This window comes from Apodemus sylvaticus, chromosome 1 (genome assembly GCF_947179515.1).
Source record: "Apodemus sylvaticus chromosome 1, mApoSyl1.1, whole genome shotgun sequence".
NCBI classification, from domain to species: Eukaryota; Metazoa; Chordata; class Mammalia; order Rodentia; family Muridae; genus Apodemus; species Apodemus sylvaticus.
In genome coordinates this window covers 155,462,844-155,484,984 of record NC_067472.1, presented here as the reverse complement: position 1 = coordinate 155,484,984, position 22,141 = coordinate 155,462,844, and the positions used below count along the sequence as shown (strand labels likewise).

At 43.8% G+C, this 22,141-nt stretch overlaps 1 protein-coding gene across 1 annotated transcript in view; it reads right to left on the bottom strand.

Moving 5' to 3' along the window:
* Gabrg3 (gamma-aminobutyric acid type A receptor subunit gamma3) overlaps positions 1-17,339 on the bottom strand; it is a 670,721-nt gene extending 653,382 nt beyond the window's left edge. The window contains exons 1-2 of the mRNA XM_052178531.1: positions 17,233-17,339; positions 10,958-11,106 (exon numbers count right to left, since the gene is read on the bottom strand). Of these exons, the coding sequence (XP_052034491.1) occupies positions 10,958-11,106; positions 17,233-17,285 (202 nt within the window). The 5' untranslated portion in view covers positions 17,286-17,339. The remainder of the gene's footprint in view (positions 1-10,957; positions 11,107-17,232) is intronic.
* Positions 17,340-22,141: the final 4,802 nt, after the last annotated feature.

The window sequence follows — 22,141 nt, the reverse complement described above, 5'->3', positions numbered from 1 at the left end:
TCACTCAACAAAGCTCTGAGGTCAACCAGTAAGGTAGGAATGGCCAAGAGCTGGGAGCTGGAGAAAGATGGACGCTACTTCCTCTGAGGACAAGGCTCGTATCAGCCCTTTGCTTTCCGGGCCCTCAGACCAGCTGGATTACGTCACGGGCACACAGCTCCAACTAATCCACATTCTCACTGCTCCCGTTTATGGTACACTTTAAATAACAGCAGAATGAGCTTTCTTTCCAAATGCACACCAAGATCGGCCGGATCAGCACTGTGAAATACATCTCTATAAACTTCACAGGCCTTGAGCACTTAACAGCACGTTCTCTGACCGCAGTACAATTAAATTAGAAATCAAAACTAGAAAGATACCAAGAACCACCTCAAATATTTGGAAAAGGAGTCAAATTTGAAATCAAGTAAAAAGAACTTTGTGACTGTAATGAAAGAAACACATAGAAATAAAAGGAGTCTTGGTAGAGGGAAACTCAGGAGAATCTTGTAAGGCTGGACACTTAAAATTAGAATAGGGATCAAGTTAATAATTTCAATATCCCTCCTAAAAAAAGCTTGAAAAGAAAAAATAACCCCAAAAAGTAAATAGAAGAATTGCAATAATGCCGATACAGTAAGATAGAAAACTGAAAAACACGTATTTCATCCTTCCAAGGTCCAGCCCTGGTTTTTGTGTTCTGAAACAATATCTAGGCAGGTCTGATGCAGTGCCATGCTATAGATTGCTGGACTAATTCTCCTTTAAAATACCTTGGACATTCAATGTTCTAGCCCAGCAGGGTATATGTTTAACTATTGTCTCACAAGCAACAGTAGGACCACCATCATATCCAGGGGTACAGTCTCACAGCAGAAGGAGCTACAAGTTACCATGAGCCAGATGTTAGCTCCACGATGATGAGATTCAGTCAGAAGCAGATACCTGGGGATAAGCCAAAGCAGTCAGCTGGAACAGCTGTCTGAGGACTCTTTCCTGGCTCTCAGAAACCATGCTGAAATGGAAACTACAACAGTGTGGGTCTGGAGAGAATGGACGTGAGACACCTGCCACTCTGTGTTGGCTGGGAGAGGCCAGTGATAACCTCTATTCTTGGATGCAGATTTAATTATGTCACTTAGAGACAGAAGCCTACAGGGGTCTCTCCAAGTGTCTGTCGGTAAGCAGTAGAAACGCCCATCCTCTGAGACAGGAGCCCTTCTCACTCAAGCATGTTAATCCAGATGCAGCTATTTTGCTCAATTCCTGAAGTAGTAATGAATAAACATAAGAAACAAATCATTTTTATTCTATGAACTGAACTGATTATTCAAATGAGGTCCAAGCACAAGATTATATTTAGGAACATGTGACTTGAGTAATTTACCAAATCATATTTTTAAGAAACACTAAATTGCTTATACAATGAAGCTTCATTACACATTTCCTATAAGAAAAGCATACACCCTACCCCAAATTACTAGTGAACTGAGCTTCTAAAGTAACCCTATCTTACACAGAGGCCATTTAAGCAGGGAAGGGGGCAAGTAGGTCCTAACCGCTCAGGAATGTGTGAAGAACCTTCCCCCCATAAACAGGAGGAATACTCCAGAAGGGTAACCTGCTAAAAAGCACATGGGAGACTTAACCTGGTAGCTTTGAGATGTCTAATTAGTCTCTCAGGAGATGACAGGTATAATTTCTCCACCAGATTTGTTCTCCACCTCCCTTATGCATTTGAATTAAATTTGTGGGAGAATCAGTTAACTAACTCTACAGTAATAGCGCTCACTTGGAGCACAGCAATTAAGAATGTCTGTTTCCTCTCCTCCTACATCTGTTCTGAGACTGGAGTGAATACATTTGAATTATTTTCTGGATATACAGTAATTGCTGGGATGTGACAGCATGGTCGCCTGTACAGTAGACTGTGGATTATAGGAAAGGTCTATCCTAGCTAAGTGGAGATGAGGCTGAGAGGATATCCTGGTGCATTAAGAACAAAACACTAATTGAACTTGGTCATGCAACTTCCAGGAGAGGCTAGATTGTAAACCAACAGTAGCCTAGGGACCTACTTCTAACTTCTAACTTCTTCCTTGGCTACAAGGATGGCCACTTTGACATTTGCTCTTCATTCCTTTATACTGAAACAGTGTCTCTTTTCCCCCTCTCTTAATTATTGATTTTGAACTACAGATCAAACCCTTGTACTTTGGGCAAAGGTTCTACTACTGCACCACACCTCCAGTGTCTCCTATTTTCCTTGAGATATGATAATGAAAAGGGTGATGAAGAGTGGTTTCCATTGTTATCAACACAAAATTTTATAATCATTAATGCTTTTGTGAAGCCTTTCATAGACATTTTCAAGTTCTCTCGAATGATGTTTTTCTATCTGATGCTCTCAACATAGTGTTGTGGAACATGGCAGGTAGGACCATTGAAAGAAGGGTTTGGGGGGTTATTCCCTGCTTCCACCACTAACACACTTTTCTTGCTGAGAGCTCGCTTGTTGGCCAGCGAGTCTCTGACATTTATCTCAATGTTCTAAGGTAGCTCAAGGGTTCTTAGTGATTCTAACTGAAGAAACCAAAGAGACACATGAAAAAGTCTTAAAAATCACGTGCCTCTCATATATGAGATCTAAAATCTTAATCCTATCTATAGAAACAAGAGTAAGACAGTGACTTGCAGAGGCTGGGGACAAAATGAGCAGGTGGGGAGTGGCCATCAGGCACTAGGTTAGAGGAAGAGAGTTGTTTTTATTCCATTGTTTTCACACACACACACACACACACACACACACACACACACACACACACACACACACACCAGTGCTGTGCTGCACATTTCAAAGATGGACAGAAAGAATGAATTTTCAATACAAAAACTTGTCAGTGTTTGAGTAGAAAGAATAATGAATTTGACTTAAAAATCCAGTCATACAATTGCCCGAGCTAGTACCTCAAATACAATATTGAAGGGCAATTTGACAACATAAGGAGGTCAAAGGGACACAAATTGGAAAGGAAGAAGTCAAACTATCATTATTTGCAGATGACATGATAGTCTACCTAAGTGACCCAAAAAACTCCACTAGAGAACTCCTACAGCTGATAAACAACTTCAGCAAAGTGGCAGGTTATAAAATCAACACAAGCAAATCAGTGGCCTTCCTATACTCAAAGGATAAGCAGGCTGAGAAAGAAATTAGGGAAATGACCCCCTTCACAATAGCCACAAACAGTATAAAGTATCTTGGGGTGACTCTTACCAAACATGTGAAAGATCTTTACGACAAGAACTTCAAGACTCTGAAGAAGGAAATGGAAGAAGACCTCAAAAAATGGGAAAACCTCCCATGCTCATGGATCGCCAGAATTAATATAGTTAAAATGGCCATTTTGCCAAAAGCAATATACAGATTCAATGCAATACCCATCAAAATCCCAACTCAATTCTTCACAGAGTTAGAAAAAGCAATTAACAAATTCATCTGGAATAACAAAAAACCCAGGATAGCTAAAACTATTCTCAGCAACAAAAGAAATTCTGGGGGAATCAGTATCCCTGACCTCAAGCAATACTACAGAGCAATAGTGTTAAAAACTGCATGGTATTGGTACAGTGACAGGCAGGCAGATCAATGGAACAGGATTGAAGATCCAGAAATGAACCCACACACCTATGGCCACTTGATCCTCGACAAAGGGGCTGAAAACATCCAATGGAAAAAAGATAGCCTTTTCAACAAATGGTGCTGGTTCAACTGGAGGTCAGCATGCAGAAGAATGCGAATTGATCCATCTTTATTTCCTTGTACTAAGCTCAAATCCAAATGGATCAAGGACCTCCACATAAAGCCAGACACTCTGAAGCTAATAGAAAAGAAACTGGGGAAGACCCTTGAGGACATTGGTACAGGGAGAAAATTTCTGAACAGAACACCAATAGCGTATGCTCTAAGATCAAGAATTGACAAATGGGACCTCATAAAATTACAAAGTTTCTGTACGGCAAAGGACACCATCAAAAGGACAAATCGGCAACCAACAAATTAGGAAAAGATCTTTACCAATCCTACATCAGATAGAGGGCTAATATCCAATATATATAAAGAACTTAAGAAGTTAAACTCCAGAAAACCAAACAACCCTATTAAAAAATTGGGTACAGAGTTAAACAGGGATTTCTCACCTGAAGAACTTCGGATGGCGGAGAAGCATCTTAAAAAATGTTCAACTTCATTAATCATTAGGGAAATGCAAATCAAAACAACCCTGAGATTTCACCTTACACCAGTCAGAATGGCTAAGATTAAAAATTCAGGAGACAGCAGGTGTTGGAGAGGGTGCGGAGAAAGAGGAACACTCCTCCACTGCTGGTGGGGTTGCAAATTGGTACAACCACTCTGGAAAGCAGTCTGGCGGTTCCTCCGAAAACTGGGCACCTCACTTCCAGAAGATCCTGCTATACCACTCCTGGGCATATACCCAGAGGATTCCCCACCATGTAATAAGGATACATGCTCTACTATGTTCATAGCAGCCCTATTTATAATTGCCAGATGCTGGAAAGAACCCAGGTATCCCTCAACAGAAGAATGGATGCAAAAAATGTGGTATATCTACACAATGGAGTACTATTCAGCCATTAGAAACAATGAATTCATGAAATTCTTAGGCAAATGGATGGAGCTAGAAAACATCATACTAAGTGAGGTAACCCAGACTCAAAAGGTGACTCATGGTATGCACTCACTAATAAGTGGATCTTAACCTAGAAAACTGGAATACCCCAAACATAATCCATACATCAAATGAGGTACAAGAAGAAAGGAGGAGTGGCCCCTTGTTCTAGAAAGACTCAGTGAAGAAGTATAGGGCAAAACCAGAACGGGGAAGTGGGAAGGGGTGGGTGGGAGGACAGGGGGAGAGAAGGGGGCTTATGGGACTTTTGGGGAGTGGGGGGCTAGAAAAGGGGAAATCATTTGAAATGTAAATAAAAAATATATCGAATAAAAAAAAAGACAAAAAAAAATCCAGTCATACAGGTATCAAACATTCAAGATATGAAAACTGTTGGGCTATAGAAGGGTATCCACAGAGGACACTGGTGTATCTGTGCTATTTCCTGGATTACTGCAATAACATTCTCTTCACTCAGGCATATCACAGTTAGAAATTGTAATGCTTTGGGGGAAGCATGCCTCAGAAAATCCAGAGAAAGGTGAATTCCTGCAGAAGAGGAACACAGTAGTGGACTGTCTCTCCATGGACCTGCCCAAGAGAAGATCTAGATAAAATGTGTCTATGGTCATTTCTACCCATCATATAGTGTAACAAAACATGACTTCACCTTAATCAACATGACTATAATGGTATTGTTTCTGTAGGTAACACCACTGAGGACTGTCTTCTCTAATAATCTATATTCTGAGAAATACTCAAACTTCTTGAAACCCTTAAGATAAATTTACTTTGGTCATTTCCTTCTTTTCCACAATTATATTGTTAAAAATTTATCTTGATGTAGCCCTTCCAAACTCATAGTACTAGACCGACTTCCCAGAAAATGTCATCTTATATGGTCCTAGATTGACAGGGGCCATGGCTTTAGCATTACTTAAAATGATGGATGGTTACCAAGAAACTAAAACCATAATTTAAAATTTAATAGATAGCTATGGACTATAGTTGCAAATATAATGATTACAATTTGTGACATGGAAAGTAATCAAAAGGACACTGCCCCATAAGCAGATCTTCATCCAAGTCTTTATCACTGACAGCAAAATTGGGGAGATTTTAGCATGTGTCCACATGTGGGGTGTTGGAGCTGTAGACTGTGGAGAGAGAGAGAGAGAGAGAGAGAGAGAGAGAGAGAGAGAGAGAGAGAGAGAGAGAGAGAGAGAGAGAGAGAGATTCAGAGGAGTTTATGCTTGGGTAACTACAGTTTGGAAGTGGAACTGTCTTTGAAAAAGCAAACACCAACATACCAACATTCAGGTACAATGTGGAAGTGTGTAATAATACTTTAGGGAGGACATCATGGTGACACTATGTCATGCCATTGCCAGGTAGCTCTTAGAAATGCTGCAACTACACATAAAAATGAGTGCTATGAAAACTGAAAGGGACTCTTGATTGGTTCCACTGGGTAGGTGAGAGGGGAGCATGATTTGAAGAAAATATCATCCCAGGAGGTAAGATTAGGAAGTGCAGTTGATCTCACTGAAGAAGCTAGAGAACACAGCTAAGGGAGCAGCAGCAGAACCCAAATAAGGAAGCTAAGTGAGCTGGGGTCCCTGAGCATGTGACAGAATGCAATAAAAATGCTGGGGCAGGCAGGGGCAGGTAAGACCATGCCTTTTTGTATATTTCCCGAGGTCTTAGACTTCATCTTAGAAGCAGAATAAAATTTTCAAGAGGTTCGCAGACCATAACGAGGAACTGGGAGGGGACATAAGGGAAAGTGGGTAAGTCAACTGTGTACTCCTTTAAGCTAATGGGAAACGCGTCTGTGGATTTTATCAGGACAGTGTTCTGCCCCAAGGTCCAGGGAAACACTACAGCAGAACTTTAGCCTTTAAACCAGCAGAAGCACATCCTGCATTGACCCTGGCTACCACAGGCAAAGTACACTAAACTTGAATGCAGTCATGACAACAGAAAAGTAATTCCAATTTTTATGAGAAATTGGCCTTAGAATCAGCACCCTTCTAAGACAGGAAAGAAAATACATAGACAACATCTTCCCAGGAAATCTGCTCTTAGGCAGGTAACCCCCAGAGTATCAGCAAATTGCTGGAGTTTCCTAATCAGGTGCTGTTTAGCTTTCAGCTGAGAAAAGAAGATGCATCCAAAGACATTTCAGGGATGGTGACTTTTATCAGGTCAGTGTTGTGCCCCAAGTAGTGTTTCCAGGGAAACACTATGGCATAGCTTCAGCCTCTAAACCAACAGGAGCATCCTACATTGACCCTTTGCACTGCACTTTCTCTGAAATTCCTTTCACTCCAAAAGCACAGGGCTCTTCTGTGAAAATTTTCACAGCTCTTTATGTCTACAGCAGGAAGCCTTCCCTAACCCAGAGCCTCTCCCTATGGTTACAGTTTCCTGTGGTCAGCCACAGCACAAACTTAGGTGAATACAGCACACAGTAATATATTTTGAGTGTGTTTACATAATGGGTATCACAATATGTTGCTGCCATGCTGCTATTTTATTAGTTATTACTGTACATTTCTAATGCTTCCCTATTAATTAAACTCTACCACAGGCTATCATAGGGCCTCTGTATCATATATATTTTCAGGCACCCATTGAGGATCTTGAAATAAAACTCCCATGGGTAAGGATGGAGCTATTATAAACTATAGAAGTATGAACTTTGCTTGCATGACCCATGGATAGAACCTTTCCCTTTCCCATTCAAGTAACATGGTGTGTGTGTGTCTGTCTGTGTGTGTGTGTGTGTGTGTGTGTGTGTGTGTGTTTGAATAGGTTACCTCCAACTTTCTATGAAGAACACAGTAGTACCTCTTCTTTTACAGGAAGGCTGTAGAGGTCTGGGTTGGAAGATAGACATGTTCAATTTCTTCCTCAAAAAAAAAAATCCCTCACCCCAAAGAATGTTTTGTTTGCAACTTTGCCCTCATGGCTTGTCACACTACTGATTTTCAAAATGGAGAAAATGGTGATTACTGAATGCATGAAACATGTATCGCAGTAATTTAGACCTCGTTCATGCTGACAAACTTTTTTTCACACTTTTTGAATTTCATACCTGAATATGTGTTTTGATCAAATCCATGCCCATCTCTCTTCCAGTTCCTCTCATACTGCCAGTCACCTTTCCCTTAAACTACTAAGTTCCACTTTGTACTGCCAGAACATGCATTGGTACGAGGACATCTAATGGCGCCTCTTGGAGACCACACCCAAAGAGAACTGACTCCTTCCCCAGTAGCAGGCAGCAATTCCATTAACTCCTCAGTTGGGAGCAGAAGTTGATGGGCCCCTCTCTCGAGGGGGGGATTCGAGGATTTTGGCTCCCTTGACTATGTGCAGGTCTTTTGCATATAGTCACAACTGCTGTGAGTTCATGCAGGTACTGGCATTATCATATCAGTAGGTACCCATTACTTCTGGCTCTTAAATTTTCCGACCCCCTCTTCTGTGATGATCCCTGAGCCTTGGGGGAGAGGTGTGACATAAACGTCCCATTTAGAGCTGAGCACTCTATATTCTTTTATCCTGAGCAGTTGAGCCTCTGTGTTAATTGCTATCTACTCCAAAAAGAAACTTCTCTAATGTGAGTCAGAGATGTACTATGCCATGGTTATAAAGGAGAGTACTTACAGAGAAGTTTATTACTATGCTGACTTAGCAAATGAGAGTAGTATACTCAAGGACTATGACATACGTGACCCCAGGTTCTCCCTTAGGGTCTATGACTATTATTGATACGATACGGTGCCATGACCAAGGCAACATAATGGATATCACATAAAATAAAGTATTACTTTGGGTTATGGTTTCAGAGGTTTCATGCACAATGGCAGATCAAATGAATAGCTGAGAACTTACATCTTGATCAACAACCACAAAACAGAGAGAGCAAATCCAAATATGACATGATCTTTTTTTAATTTCAAGCCTGCCCTAAATGACATACTTTCTCAAGCAAGGCCACACCTTAGCCCTCCTCAAGCAAGCACCAGCGGGAGATCGTGTATTCAGATATGTGAGCACAGAGGCACCATTCTCATCCAAACCAACACTATGACATAGACAGTTTTGGATTTTAGGCCCAGTTCAAGATACAGAGCATGAATTCCACCTTGTTTTAAATTTATATTAAAGTTTATAAAACTCCAACAGGGCTTTGTATCTGATCTGAAAGCTGTTGGCTGCTACATAATACTTGTTCCACGAGTGCCCCATATCTTGCTAGGTCAGACATTATTGTAGCCCCCAGGATTCACATATGTGTATAAGCATTTATTATTTTTCTTCCATGGTAACATGCAAAAGATGTTCTAGCTCTGTGAAATGTAGCCAGTATGGATGAAGCTTCCAGGCATGTGCCAGCTTGATTTTTTCATATTCTATGACTGAACTATGTGGTGTTTGCAGCATAAGTCTTACCATCAAGTTCTAAAGGGTAACAAAAAAAATGTCAATATCGTATAATGCTTGGAGGATGTTCTATGGGACCCACTGACAACAGGATTTTTATTTGATAGCCTGTGGTTTCTAGGCGACAAAATATCACCCATTAGAGGGTAAAACAATCTAATCTCCTTTTATGTATGTATATAATGCATGTACACATATACATACACATATGCATCACATATATATGATATATCACATAAACACACACACACACACACACACACACACACACACACACGCACACATATTCTAGAGGGCCTGTTCAAATGCCTTCAGTGTTACTGACCTTGCCCTATACTCCTTCCTGCTTCTCTATCCTTCCAGTCTCCAAATCAGTTAACCCTTCCTAGTCCATTATTCTCCCACCCACCCCCTTTGTAGCTAAACTGCATTCATTCTCATCCCTTTCCTTTAAATCTGCCCCTCACCCACCATGGTCGCTTACTAGTTTCCTGGCATCTGTAGTTACTTGGATTTATCATACTGATCTAAATATTCAAAGCTACCATCCACATATGAAAGAGAAGTATTTGTTGTTCTGAATCTGGATTGCTTAGGATGAACATTTCTGGCTCTGTCTATTTACCTGAAATTTTTATAATTTCATTTTTTTACACATGAAGAATAATAAATGTACCAAATTTTATTCTTCATCAGTTGCAAGACTGTTTTTATTCCCTGGCTGTTGTGAATACGAGATCAGTAAATATGGGTGAGCGGGTATCTATACAGTAGGAGATAGAGTCCTTTGGTTATAAATCCAAGAGTTGTTTAACTGCATCACATGGTAGATCTATTTTTCCATCTTTCTGAGAAACTTCCATGCTGATTTCCACATTGGTTGTACCAGTTTGTCCTTGCACTAACAGTGAATAAGTGTTTCTATTTCCTTCATCCAGGCCAGCATTTGTTTGCATTTTCTTTGCTTTGTTTGTTGTTGTTAATTTTATCTCTAGATATTCTGCTGGCAGCACACTGAAGAAATATTACTAAAGCAGGAAGGAAGTTGGAGAGTTGTGGCACTTCTCATCACTATATACAAAAAGAAGTGAGGCAAGGAAATTTAACATGGTTTATCCAGTATCATGCTGGATACACGCCTTTAAAATTCTCCTTCCTTAATCACAAAGACTTTGAAATCTCACGGCAGCTAAAACGAAGGTAATTATAGATCCTGCTACAGATAAAATGCAGTCCTGGACGCAGAAAACCAGAGGGACTTTGTGTAAAAAGGCACAGGAAAGGGAGCAAGTCAATGAGCGCCTTCTCAAACAGAGCCTTGTGGAAAGGGTGCTGAGAAACTCAGTAAAAAGAGAGCCAATAAGTCAGGTTCCATCAATATTCAAACCTTCCCAGTGTAGGATCTTGCAGAGAGAATGAAGACAAGCTACAGATGCAACAGACAATAAAGGACAAGTATTTTATTGCTTTCAACTTCAGCAATAAAAAGGTAAAATAAAGCTTAGCCATCCGACTTGTAAAAGAGAGAATAGCATGGATATCCATTTCCAGGAAGAGAGGACGCTGAGGTCCAGCCACATGCAGCAAGCTCAGAACACTAGCAGAGAAACGGAAATCAAAACCTTAAGGGTATGACAGGGAACACAGGCCCGCACAGGCCTGAACTTGGCCACCTCTTGGCTTTGCTGTCATTCACTTCAAACTGACAAATACAGGAGGCCTTGTAGCACTATGTTAGCAACTCTGGATTTATAATGATTTAACATGAAAACTCTAAATGCATAGATTATCATAGCATCTTTTATATTGGAATAATAAATGTCACTCACTTCCAATGTCCGGTCTCAGCTTTTTGTCATATTCTCTCAGCAATTTGTTGAGAATCAGTGTCACATCAGTGTCTTGTGATTTGGGTGCCAAGACCCACTTCTGGTTCGATGGAGAATCTTCATTCTCATCCTCTTCCACCCTCCTGGACCTGCAGTGATAACACAATGTGACATATAAATTGTAAACGCTCCAGAATATTATTTAAATTTCCTCCTTTTAAGTGCTATTAAAATGGGTGGGGAAACTAGGAGACATCCCATAGCAAGAATGCAACTGCTGTTAGCAGAACAGCCCAGCCCAAATTAAACCAGAGGCAGGGCAATAGGTCAACTGATGCCAAATTGGCCAGCAGGAAATAAAAGTATTTTACCAACCTGTACTAGGTTGGTCTGAGCAGAGATCATGAGGAAAGAAAGAGGAGGAAGAAGTGGGAAGATCACGCCGTGGGGTAGGTGGATTATGAGCTCATATCCATGAGGGCCAGCCAGTTGGAGTAGGAGCAGCCCAGGTAGAACATGGCAAGTGATATATTGGGGATATTGATGGGAAAATAGACAAAATAGCACAGAGGGTTGATATCAGCCCAGCTCTAGTGCTTGAAGGTTTATTAAAAATTTAAAGGTTTTGTGTCTTTTGGGGTGCACTAAATGAACTAAGGTGGGGTACAAATCCCTAAATAATATTTGCCAACCTGTCATAATACCAACCTGTCAAAATCAGACACCCTTCAGAGTACTTGGTAATGTTTCTGAGTCCCACCAACAAGACTGTGGGAAGCTGGAGTAGCTTTTACAGAATAGACTCATTGAAAACAGCTGACTCTGTTCCATGTGGCCAGGACTTTGGGGGATAACTGTGTGGACACTATAAGGTGGTTTGCTTTGCTGGCACCCAGCATGGGGGAAAGCCGGGAGATGTGTTAATTGATGACTGTAGAATGTCCTCTGGCAATCAACACAACTTGATCACCAAAACTGGTTCTTCATTTCTTTCTCAGCAGGTTTTAAGAATTAAGTATTTCTGGTGTGTCTTCGAGCCTGTGAGCATTTCAGTGAATTCCAATGAGAGAGCCTGAACATCTCTAACCGTCCTACTCTGCTAAGCACCATAGCCCCCTCTGCACAGAGTGGTTCATGCCGACAGGGGCTCTGATGAGGAGAAACCTCAAGCCAACAGTTTCCTCAGAGAATGAGGCTTTCTATGTCCCAGCACCCGGGGCTTGGAACGGAAAAGAGTTTCCTTCTACCTTGAAGCAATATTTCCTTGCAGGTGGGAGCCTCAAAAGAGCTTAAGAAACAAAGTTCTTGCCCTGGTTTTTCTGTGTGTGCCTTAATGTCACTTCTCTGAAAAGAATGTAGGAGGGAACACAGTGAGGGGGATTTGCCATGACTGGGTGCAGGCTCATTTCCATTCCGACTTCCAGACAGGAGTCAAATGTCAACTCCACACCAAAATGCATCTCCTCAGGCATGTCACTATTCTGAAGTTAACAAGGAATCAGTGAAAAGCCTGATCATTTTAAAGTTCAGTCTTTCATCTTCACTCAAATCTTCAGAGGCATATATAAACGCATATGGACAAGTCAGCTCTTATCTACACCAGTCTCTTGGGTGTGTTAAAGAGCTATGGCTGTCAGGAGCAGCTAAACCCAAACCCATGCACTGCTGTCTCTTCTTTACTAAACAGAAATCCCGGAATAGACAAAAATCTGAAGACGGTGAAGTCTACACATAAAAGATGCTCTATTTACACATGATGTTCACAAATGTTTCCAATCATGCCCACGTGACTAGTTCAACACATCTGCTATGTAAATAGTTATTACAAGGTATTGGCTAGGGAATAAGGGCAAGAAAAAGTCTGTACATGCTCAGAACTATTTTCCTAATCAACAGCTGCTTGGAACTGCAAATGTGGGCCGGGTGGACTTGAAAGAACAGCTATCCATGTGTGAGAGATCCTGATAATGAACCTTGTAGAATAGCTTTTGCAATTAAGCTTCTCCTAAACTGATCTTAAACTGAATTCTATTTCATGAATACCCGACTGGTTAGAAGATTAAATTAAGCCATCCACGAGCTCCAAAACAGTTGTGGATTTTTACCTAAGCTGAATATTCACCACCAAGAGGAATTTAGGATATTTGATACCTCCTTCACCCAGTAAGGAGAATGCAGTTCACTACCTGTAAAACTGTACATGTACAAAGGATATTATAGAACTTTTAAATATTCAAGTATTTTACATAGTTAGAAGCTGTATCGGGAATGTTAATTGTGTCACCTTGCAAAGCAAAATTTAAAAAGAATAGGTAGTATGAATCCCATGAATAACTGATAGCTACACAGTGCCTTTAGAACCTAACAAATTATTCCAGAACAAAGTCACTTGGGGACTGAAGAATTGGATAGGTAGATAGCTAGTCCCAGCAAAATCAGACCTCCCCAGCCCCCTGCTACATGCCTTTCTCCTGCCATCTCTTTCTTTTTTCTTCCTCTGGTCTCTTCTCCTGCCCTCTACTCCACCACTGCAGCAGCAGCAGGTCTGCAACTCCATGATCCTCCCTGCCCCGACAGTCAACTGTGATCAGGCAACACACTCCATGTTAACTACATATACTTCTCTATTCCTGCACAGTCCCAGAAAACCTGCCTACTTCAAGGGCAGAGATTATAAGGAGTCTCATTCTCCCTCTAGTGGTGAGAGGCGTTATCTGGCATTGCATAAGATTCTTCCTCAGTGGCTAGGGCAGGTGGGAGTTCTGGGGATGAAGGCAGGGAGAGCAGGCCTGTTCTCTACCTCTGCTCCATGAAGCCCCGCTCTGTAGCTAGAGCAGGATGCCTCAGTGGTCCTTTCTCCTCAGCTGCCAGCACTGTGCCTCTCCAAGTCCAGAAGATGAACCCTTGCCCTACACAGTGCCCTGAGAAAAGCCAGTCTCACCTCAGGGGACCCACAAGCAGGTGAATGACACGGAATTTCCGTTCTCTTCAAAATTCTACATAGGGTCATATATAACCTTCTGAGCACTCTGTCGCTCGGACTTCTGCATCCTGAACAGGGTTGCGGCAATTAGCTTTTCCTTACGAATAAAACAAACACATGCTCATTCCCCAGAGCATCTTTAGTCCCTACACCTTCTCTTCATCAGAATGGCAGAGACAACAGTCAAAGGACTCCTCAATATTAAAAACAACTCCTGAACTCCCCAAATCTGTAATCATGGAAAGGACACACTGCATTTTCTGTGCAAGAAGCTCAGCGAGGAGCAGCAGGGAGGCACCCCTGTTGTAGGCAGCACCCCTGATGTAGGCAGCACCCCTATTGTAGGCAGCACCCCTGTTGTAGGCAGCCCCCCTGTTGTAGGCAGCACCCTTGATGTAGGCAGCACCCCCTGTTGTAGGCAGCACCCCTGATGTAGGCAGCACCCCTGTTGTAGGCAGCACCCCTGTTGTAGGCAGCACCGCCTGTTGTAGGGAGCACCCCCTGATGTAGGCAGCACCACCTTTGTAGGCAGCACCCCTTGTTGTAGGCAGCACCCCCTATTATAGGCAGCACCCCCTGTTGTAAGCAGCCCCCCTGTTGTAGGGAGCACCCCCTGTTGTAGGGAGCACCCCCTGATGTAGGCAGCACCACCTTTGTAGGCAGCACCCCCTGTTGTAGGCAGCACCCCCTATTATAGGCAGCACCCCCTGTTGTAGGCTGCCCCCCTGCTGTAGGCAGCCCCCCTGTTGTAGGGAGCACCCCCTGTTGTAGGCAGCCCCCTGTTGTAGGCAGCCCCCCTGTTGTAGGCAGCACCCCCTGTTGTACACAGCACCCCTGATGTAGGCAGCCCCCCGTTGTAGGCAGCACCCCCTGATATAGGTAGCACCCCCTGTTGTGGGCAACACCCCTGTTGTAGGCAGCACCCCCTGTTGTAGGCAGCCCTACTGTTGTAGGCAGCCCCCCTGTTGTAGGCAGCACCCCCTGTTGTAGGCAGCCCCCCTGATGTAGGCAGCACCACCTTTGTAGGCAGCACCCCTTGTTGTAGGCAGCACCCCCTATTATAGGCAGCACCCCCTGTTGTAGGCAGCACCCCCTATTATAGGCAGCACCCCCTGTTGTAGGCTGCCCCCCTGCTGTAGGCAGCCCCCCTGTTGTAGGGAGCACCCCCTGTTGTAGGCAGCCCCCTGTTGTAGGCAGCCCCCCTGTTGTAGGCAGCACCCCCTGTTGTAGGCAGCACCCTCTGTTGTAGGCAGCACCCCCTGTTGTAGGCAGCTCCCCTGTTGTAGGCAGCACCCCTGATGTAGGCAGCCCCCCTGTTGTAGGCAGCCCCCCTGTTGTAGGCAGCATCCCCTGTTGTAGGCAGCACCCTCTGTTGTAGGCAGCCCCCCTGTTGTAGGCAGCACCCTCTGTTGTAGGCAGCATCCCCTGTTGTAGGCAGCACCCTCTGTTGTAGGCACACACCCCTTGTAGACAGCACCCCCTGTTGTAAGCATGCAGCCCCTGGTGTAGGCATGCACCCCCTGCTATAGGCAGCACTCCCTGTTATAGGCAGCATCCCCTGTTGTAGGCACACACCCCTGCTACAAAACCACAGAGCATCCTGGCAGAACCTATCTACAAAGGATCCATACCAGCTAGGCATCTTGAATGCTAAAGAGAATTCTCTCAAAACTAACACTAGATTGAAAGATGGATGGGCCATTCACTTGTCTTACATGTTTGGGAAACCCATTAAAAAAATCTGAGACATAAATAAAAAATGGGTTCTTTTTAAACTGAGTTGCAATCATAATTACTAAGACTGAAAACTCAACAGAGAACATACTAACATTAGTATGTGCACCTTGGCTGAAAAAGAAAGATGAGGAATCCCAGGAGATTTTGTGTCTTTGGGAATCTTCAGAAACCTGAGCGCTCCATCTTCTCTGGGAGCATACATATTGATGAGGGGAAGTGGCAGCTTTCCTTCCAGAACTGCAACTATAAATCTAAATAACCGATTGAAGGCCTGAACTGCAAGCTAGGTTTTTGAGTTGGTGGCTATAGCAAGGGACTCGGTGATGTGACTGTAGCCTTATTGATGCTTCTGGTGGTATCTGCCTCTAAACTAAGATTCCTCCAGGCACAATCTCCTTCAAGACACACTTCCCACTGCACTTCCTAACTCCTTCCCTGAAGAGAAGAAACTTGGGTAGAGAGCTCAGGAGTCTCTGCTTCCTGAATGACTGTTCAAGTCTCCAGTGTCAATTCAGTAGGAACAAGTCCTGGCAGGTGGGGCGGGACTTTCTAGCTGGAGTAAGAATTTGGGAAGCCCTCTCTCATAGTTTTTGGGGGTAGTTATTAAGGTCTTCCTACTTCTGATATTTCAAATGTGAATGAAAATAAAAGCCTGTGACCCTCAGGGATAGCTGCTTTCTCATTTGCTTTCTAAGCCAGGAAATTGAGAAATGTCAAAACAAGTGTGTTCTGGGAGAGGGGAGTCCTCCAGTTCCTAGCGTGATGGTAGGGAAAACAAGCAGGGATTTCCAAAGCTCAGGGTCATCTGCAGGCTCCAAGCAGAGCACCAATCTGGGAGATGGAATTAAACCATGCCCGCATCTCTAGTTGTGTTTATGGCAACAGGCTTTAACCCTTCTGGTGCCATTGCCCTTCTTATGAGCCCTTATGTGTCTACGGGCTGCATCTTCTGTTAGCTGACTGGTGTTGGTTTGGGGTAATCAGTGAGGTAATTTACAGCTTCAAGGAGAAGCTTCCATATGAACTGCAACACGATTCTTTTATAGAGGCCGGGGTGCTTGTGTGTGGTGTAGGACCCGGAGGAGAAGCAGGGCTCTTCCTGACTGTCACTTGCCCCAGCCCCCTTCACTTTCCTCCTGCCAATTACCTCTTCTGTAATCTATATAGAGTGGTTCAGAAAACAGAATTCCTGAGTCCGGAGGTTTCTTTTCAGTGCTGGAACAGATAGAGTTTAACCAATGTATGTCAGAAAGCCCTTGGATAACTGATGAGGAGAAAGATAAGGCCACTGCCTCATCAGTTTGATTTCCCAAGTCCCTTGAAATCACCACATCCTAAAATCACCCAGTCCTCACATAAACCGGCTTGCAGAGGGCTGTGGCGGCCTTGGAGATGGGGTCTGGTCCTGAGGGAGACCTACAGGTGAGGTGCGGGAACCTTCCCTCTCCTGCAGCCCAGTGGACGGCGCGCACCTGGGACTGGCGGCCGGCAGACGGCGCCCCCCGCCGCCCTCCCGCCCCCGCCGGCCTCGGGGAAACGCCTGGGAGCCACTTACCGAGCATGCAAGCCCGAGAACAGGCAGAGGAGAAGCAGCAGCTTTGCAGCCATGGCTCTCCCGGCGCGGGTCCGAGGCCTCTGCGAGGCTTGGTCTCCACTCGCTCCGGCGCCTACTAGACTACCACGGGCTGCAGCGCCCAGGGTTCTGCGGACCGAGGGGACAGGTGTCTGCTCCGAGCGCCGCGCCCCCGACGGTCCGGCTCTGCGGGGCGCACGCCGAGCTGGGGTGCGTCCGCTCTCGGGAGCGATCACCGTGGGGAAGGGGGGGGCAGCAGGTGGCCGGGCGCCCTCCTCCCGCAGCCCGAGCCGCCCACCGCCCGGGCGGTCTCCGGGCTCTGCGCTGGGGCAGCTGCGCTCCGAAGCGGGGCGGGAGGTCGCGCGGTTGCTTCGCCGGTGCCCGCCAGCCGCGGCGGGGAGGAGTTTCCCCAATTAACACGCTTGGCAACGCCAGGCGAAGGCAGCGAGGTTTGAATGGACTTGGAGTTGGGAGGTCGGGAAGGGGGCGGGGCTGGGGGAGTGGGAAGGAGAGCTTGGGGATCCCGCAGGGAGGCGCAGAAGGGGCCTGGGGACTGGCCCGTGTCATAGATGGAGTCATGGGCACTGGTAGTTTTACTGCAGTGCACCCACCCTGCTTGTCCCCCGGGCCGTGTGCCTTCTCTTAGGGACGCCATTGCAAGTAAGTGAGGTGGTTTGCCAAAAGGAGATCTTCTCTAGGGTGATGCCTGCTTACCTGAACTCCCCCTGGTGCTCATAACTGTGGCTTGCTGGGGAAGTCCCAACAATGTCCTCTTTTCTCAGAAAAGAGAGACTAAAATATTATCAGTAATTAGTAGAAGTGAAATGTTTAAGGCAGAGAGAAGGCTCCAGAGCCAGAAAGCAAGGAAACCCTCTCTTGGGTGGGACTGACATTATTTTCATGTTCCAAACGGAAAATTGCCTGTTTTATTTGCAGGATCACTTAGAAAGCTAATCTTTTGACATGCAAGTATTAACTTCAACACAAATAGGAAGTTTACTTACATAAGTAAAATCATTTTCAACTGTTCATCATAGAAACACAATTTCGTTAATGCTGGCTGCTATAAAGTACTACCCTTACAGCCAGTTCGCCACCATCATTATAAGTAGCTTTGCCTGCTTGCAGGAATCTATCAGGTTTGGGCCTGTGTTTTGCTGTCTTTCTTTCAGAGAAGGAGGGGTTGGGAAGGACACTGGATCCTCACCTGATGTCCAGACCCTTCTCTCATCATTTCTTTGCAATTTTGTCCCCATTGCCAAGAGTCTGTGTCTAGGGGAAGGAGGTACTAGAATTATAGGCTTGGAAAAACTAGGAGAAGGATATGAAGAAGCCATTAGCCATGTTAAGTGAAGTTGTTTTGTGATCACCAAAGATCCTGTCAGCAACCTCTTACCTCTGTAGGTATGGCCAATAAACTCCAGGTCCACAAACTGTGTGGGGCTGGACATTGTTTTGTTGTTAGGGCCTAAGAGGAGAGTGTTCACAAGGTTCCTATCTCTCCAAGAGAAGGAGTTTTAGTAACACTGACAGTAAGCTTTTTCATAAAATACAGAGAGAAGCAGGTTGAAGCTGTTGGGAATTCCCTCCTTTGTCTCTAGATTCACAGGTAAGAATTGGGAGCCAACACAGGGGGTGGGGAGACTGTTCTTGCTAACAGCATTGCTTTTAACTAAGGATTTTGCTGTCTTGGTTAACACGAGGCCACTGCCTTCTTCCTGCCTCACCCAGCTCACCCAATCAGGACATTTTCTATCACCCTTCTTTACCTGCACTTATGTAAGGCCAAATGCCTATGTTCTGTGGAGATTCCTAACAGCCAACACCTACCTTCCTTCTTGAAGTTTCTATCAAACTCTCCTTCATCTTTAATTTCTGTGCCATACAAGGGAACACTTCAAAATCTAGTCAAAGGATGGTGCAGAATTATCCTGAGTCTCTATACAAATGCAATCATGTCTCAAATTTCCATTCCAAGGACTGGTTTCGGGATCCCTGGGAATGCTAAATCTGTTATAGAAAATGTATGAAGATTTTCATAGACCTCTGGTATGGTTTAAGCCATCTCTAGATTACTTGTAATGTCTACTCTATATAAATGTCATGTAATAATGTAGTTGTTATGATTATTCAGGGAATATGATAAATGCCTGACTGTTAGTGATATACATTTTAAAGACAATATTTTTTATTCAACTTTGTTTGAGCCCAAGAAAGCAGAGTTCATGGATGTAGGAGAGCCACCTGCATGTCACCACCCACCACCTACATTTTTAAAATATTCTGCAAGAAAACTAAAGGTAGATGGAGCAGTCCCTTCATGCTGTCATTTTGACACAGTCATAGGAACATAGGTGAAGATCATGTCGGGCAGGCTCCATGGGAACCAAGAGTCAGTGTGCTCGATTCATTCAACTTTTCATAGCATCATTCCACTGCATAAGTAAAGAAAAGTCGCAGAAAGTTAAATGCCACCCCCAAGGCTAAGGTTCGTGTAATCACCCTTTGTCCCTGTCCCTTGGAACATGAAGCAGGGCAGACACTCATGGAGTCTTCCTGGGATGCTATATTCTCCTCATATTTTTTTGTTTGTTTTCAGAACATGAGTTGTTTACAATCTATTATACAGTACAGACAGACTGGCATTTGGGTGGCTTTGTAAAATGTCAGCATAATGAGAGGTGTCCTGGGATTATATGTGTCTGTATTTATCACAACCTGTCAGTGGAATAGATGTGAGACCTTTGTACAGCCGCATGCTGGTGGAGTTTATTCTTTTCTTTTTCTGCATAGGCTTGATGTGCTATTATTATGAATGAGTGAGACCCGACCTCTTCTGAAGTTTGGAATGCTTTGCTCCACTTATTGGACACAATGGGCTTTACAGAGCTGAATATTTTACTGTAGAAAGCCTCCAAGGTACAGCCTGGGGAAAAAATATTTTATGCTAAATGAGTCAGGAGGGATGTGGTATTCAAAGCAAGCTTTCTGAACATAAGTATGAAAGCAAAATGCAAGGTCAAGAATCTTCAAAGCGCCAGCTGTTAGCCTTTGATTTTCCTCCTTTGCCTGACCTGACCGGGCTGAGCTGCTTTGCTGAGCCTGCCCTGCACTGCTTACTTACATATGCTCGCCTCGCTGCTGGCCAGCCTTCCCATCTTCAGCACCTGAGAAACTTAACAGCTCCGTTTGGGTGAGCAAAATTCACTTTTCTTTTCCTCGGTAGGAAAATAAACGTGGGGGTGGGGAGGGAAGAACAGCGATGTGAAGAAAAGAAAGAAAATTCTGGAATAAAAACTCCACAGTTCTTCATACTAAGACCTTGTGAGTCGATCTACAAACCTCGAGAACCAACGAAGCGCTTGTTCAGACAGCTACAATGCTTGGGGAAGCCCTGGGGGTCTGTTGCAGTTTGTGGGCTCAGCTATAGCTCCTCTAGGCAGGAGGGGGGGGGGAATGCCGGTGAAGCAGAGCCAGCTGCTTTAGCTTGGAGATCCTCTTGTGGCTTCTTGGAGAAATACCTCTCAGGATTCCCTCTGCAGCCTCACCCCACCTCCTACCAGCCCCAGCCATACATTCCCGGTACTTAAACCGCATCATCTGCCCATCTTTGTTTTGTGGCTTTCTGAGATTGTAGTTTTAAAGAAAATCTCTCTTCCTCCAAAATTATACTTCTAAATTGTATTGTGATGTTTCACGGTTCACAAACAAATGTTCGACTCAATCAAAAATGACTAGTGAAGATAAGATTCATACCAGAAATACACTAATCTTTATAGCATGCTTCTGTGGCCTTTTAACTCATATTTACACTGTAAGAATAAAAGTACCATCAGCCCATCATCTACATGACACTGTCAGAGCCTACCTTCCCAGTGTGAGCTCCAAAGTCACTATTCAATCTGCCACAAGGGACCTGCTTGCCTGCTTTTGCACCTTATACAACCAGAAAACATGTTCTAAATAACCTCTCATTTAGTGCCCTGTGAACTGTGCCTATTCTGTTGAACAATCAGCCAGGATTTTTATCCTTATGTATAGTATTAGTTGACTATCCGTTACTTACAAGGATAAAGGACATTTCTGTATCTGACCGCTAGTGCAAATACATGCTTGTTTTTCTTGTTTGTTTGACTCAAACAAAATATCATAAAGGCATTTGTTTACTGGTAATTAAAATTTTTTCACCCTAAGTGAATAAATCAGTGTGTCCCTGGATCACCACTTTGTGTCAACTTTTAATGTTACTTTTTGTGTAACCTTGCTATTCTTATTTTTATAATTATAACTTTTATAGAAAATCATTTTTTTTCCATCTGCTATATTCTGATTAGAGTTCTCTTCTCCCATCTATCTCCCAGATCCTTCCCATCCTCCCAGTGGTCCTAATGCACATCCTTTATTCTCTTTCTCATTAGAATACAATCAGACATCTAAAAAGTTACAAAATAAAAATAAACAAGAATAGGACTAAAGAAACAAATAGAAAAAAGAACCATAAAAAAAGCACAAAAATATATATAGGCACAGAGATGCATAGTTTTTCACATGTAGAAGATCTTTAAAAATATAAAGTAATAGTTGTATGTATGGATGGATGATGAAAAACAGAGTACACAGTTAAACATTAGGTAGGGGTCAGGGAATCCCATGGAAGATGGGAAGAAGGATTATAGGAGCCAGAGTGGTCAAGAAAACAGAATCAACTAGGCAGGGTTCATAGGGGCTTACAGAGATTGAAGCAACTCTGAGAGGGCCTACATTGGTCTGTCCTAGATACTTTGCATATATGTTATGGTTGGTTAGCTGCGCAAGCTGTCTTTGACTCTTGCCTACGTTTGGGACCCCTTTCCTCTGACTTGGTGGCCTTGTCCAGCCTTGATATAAGGGT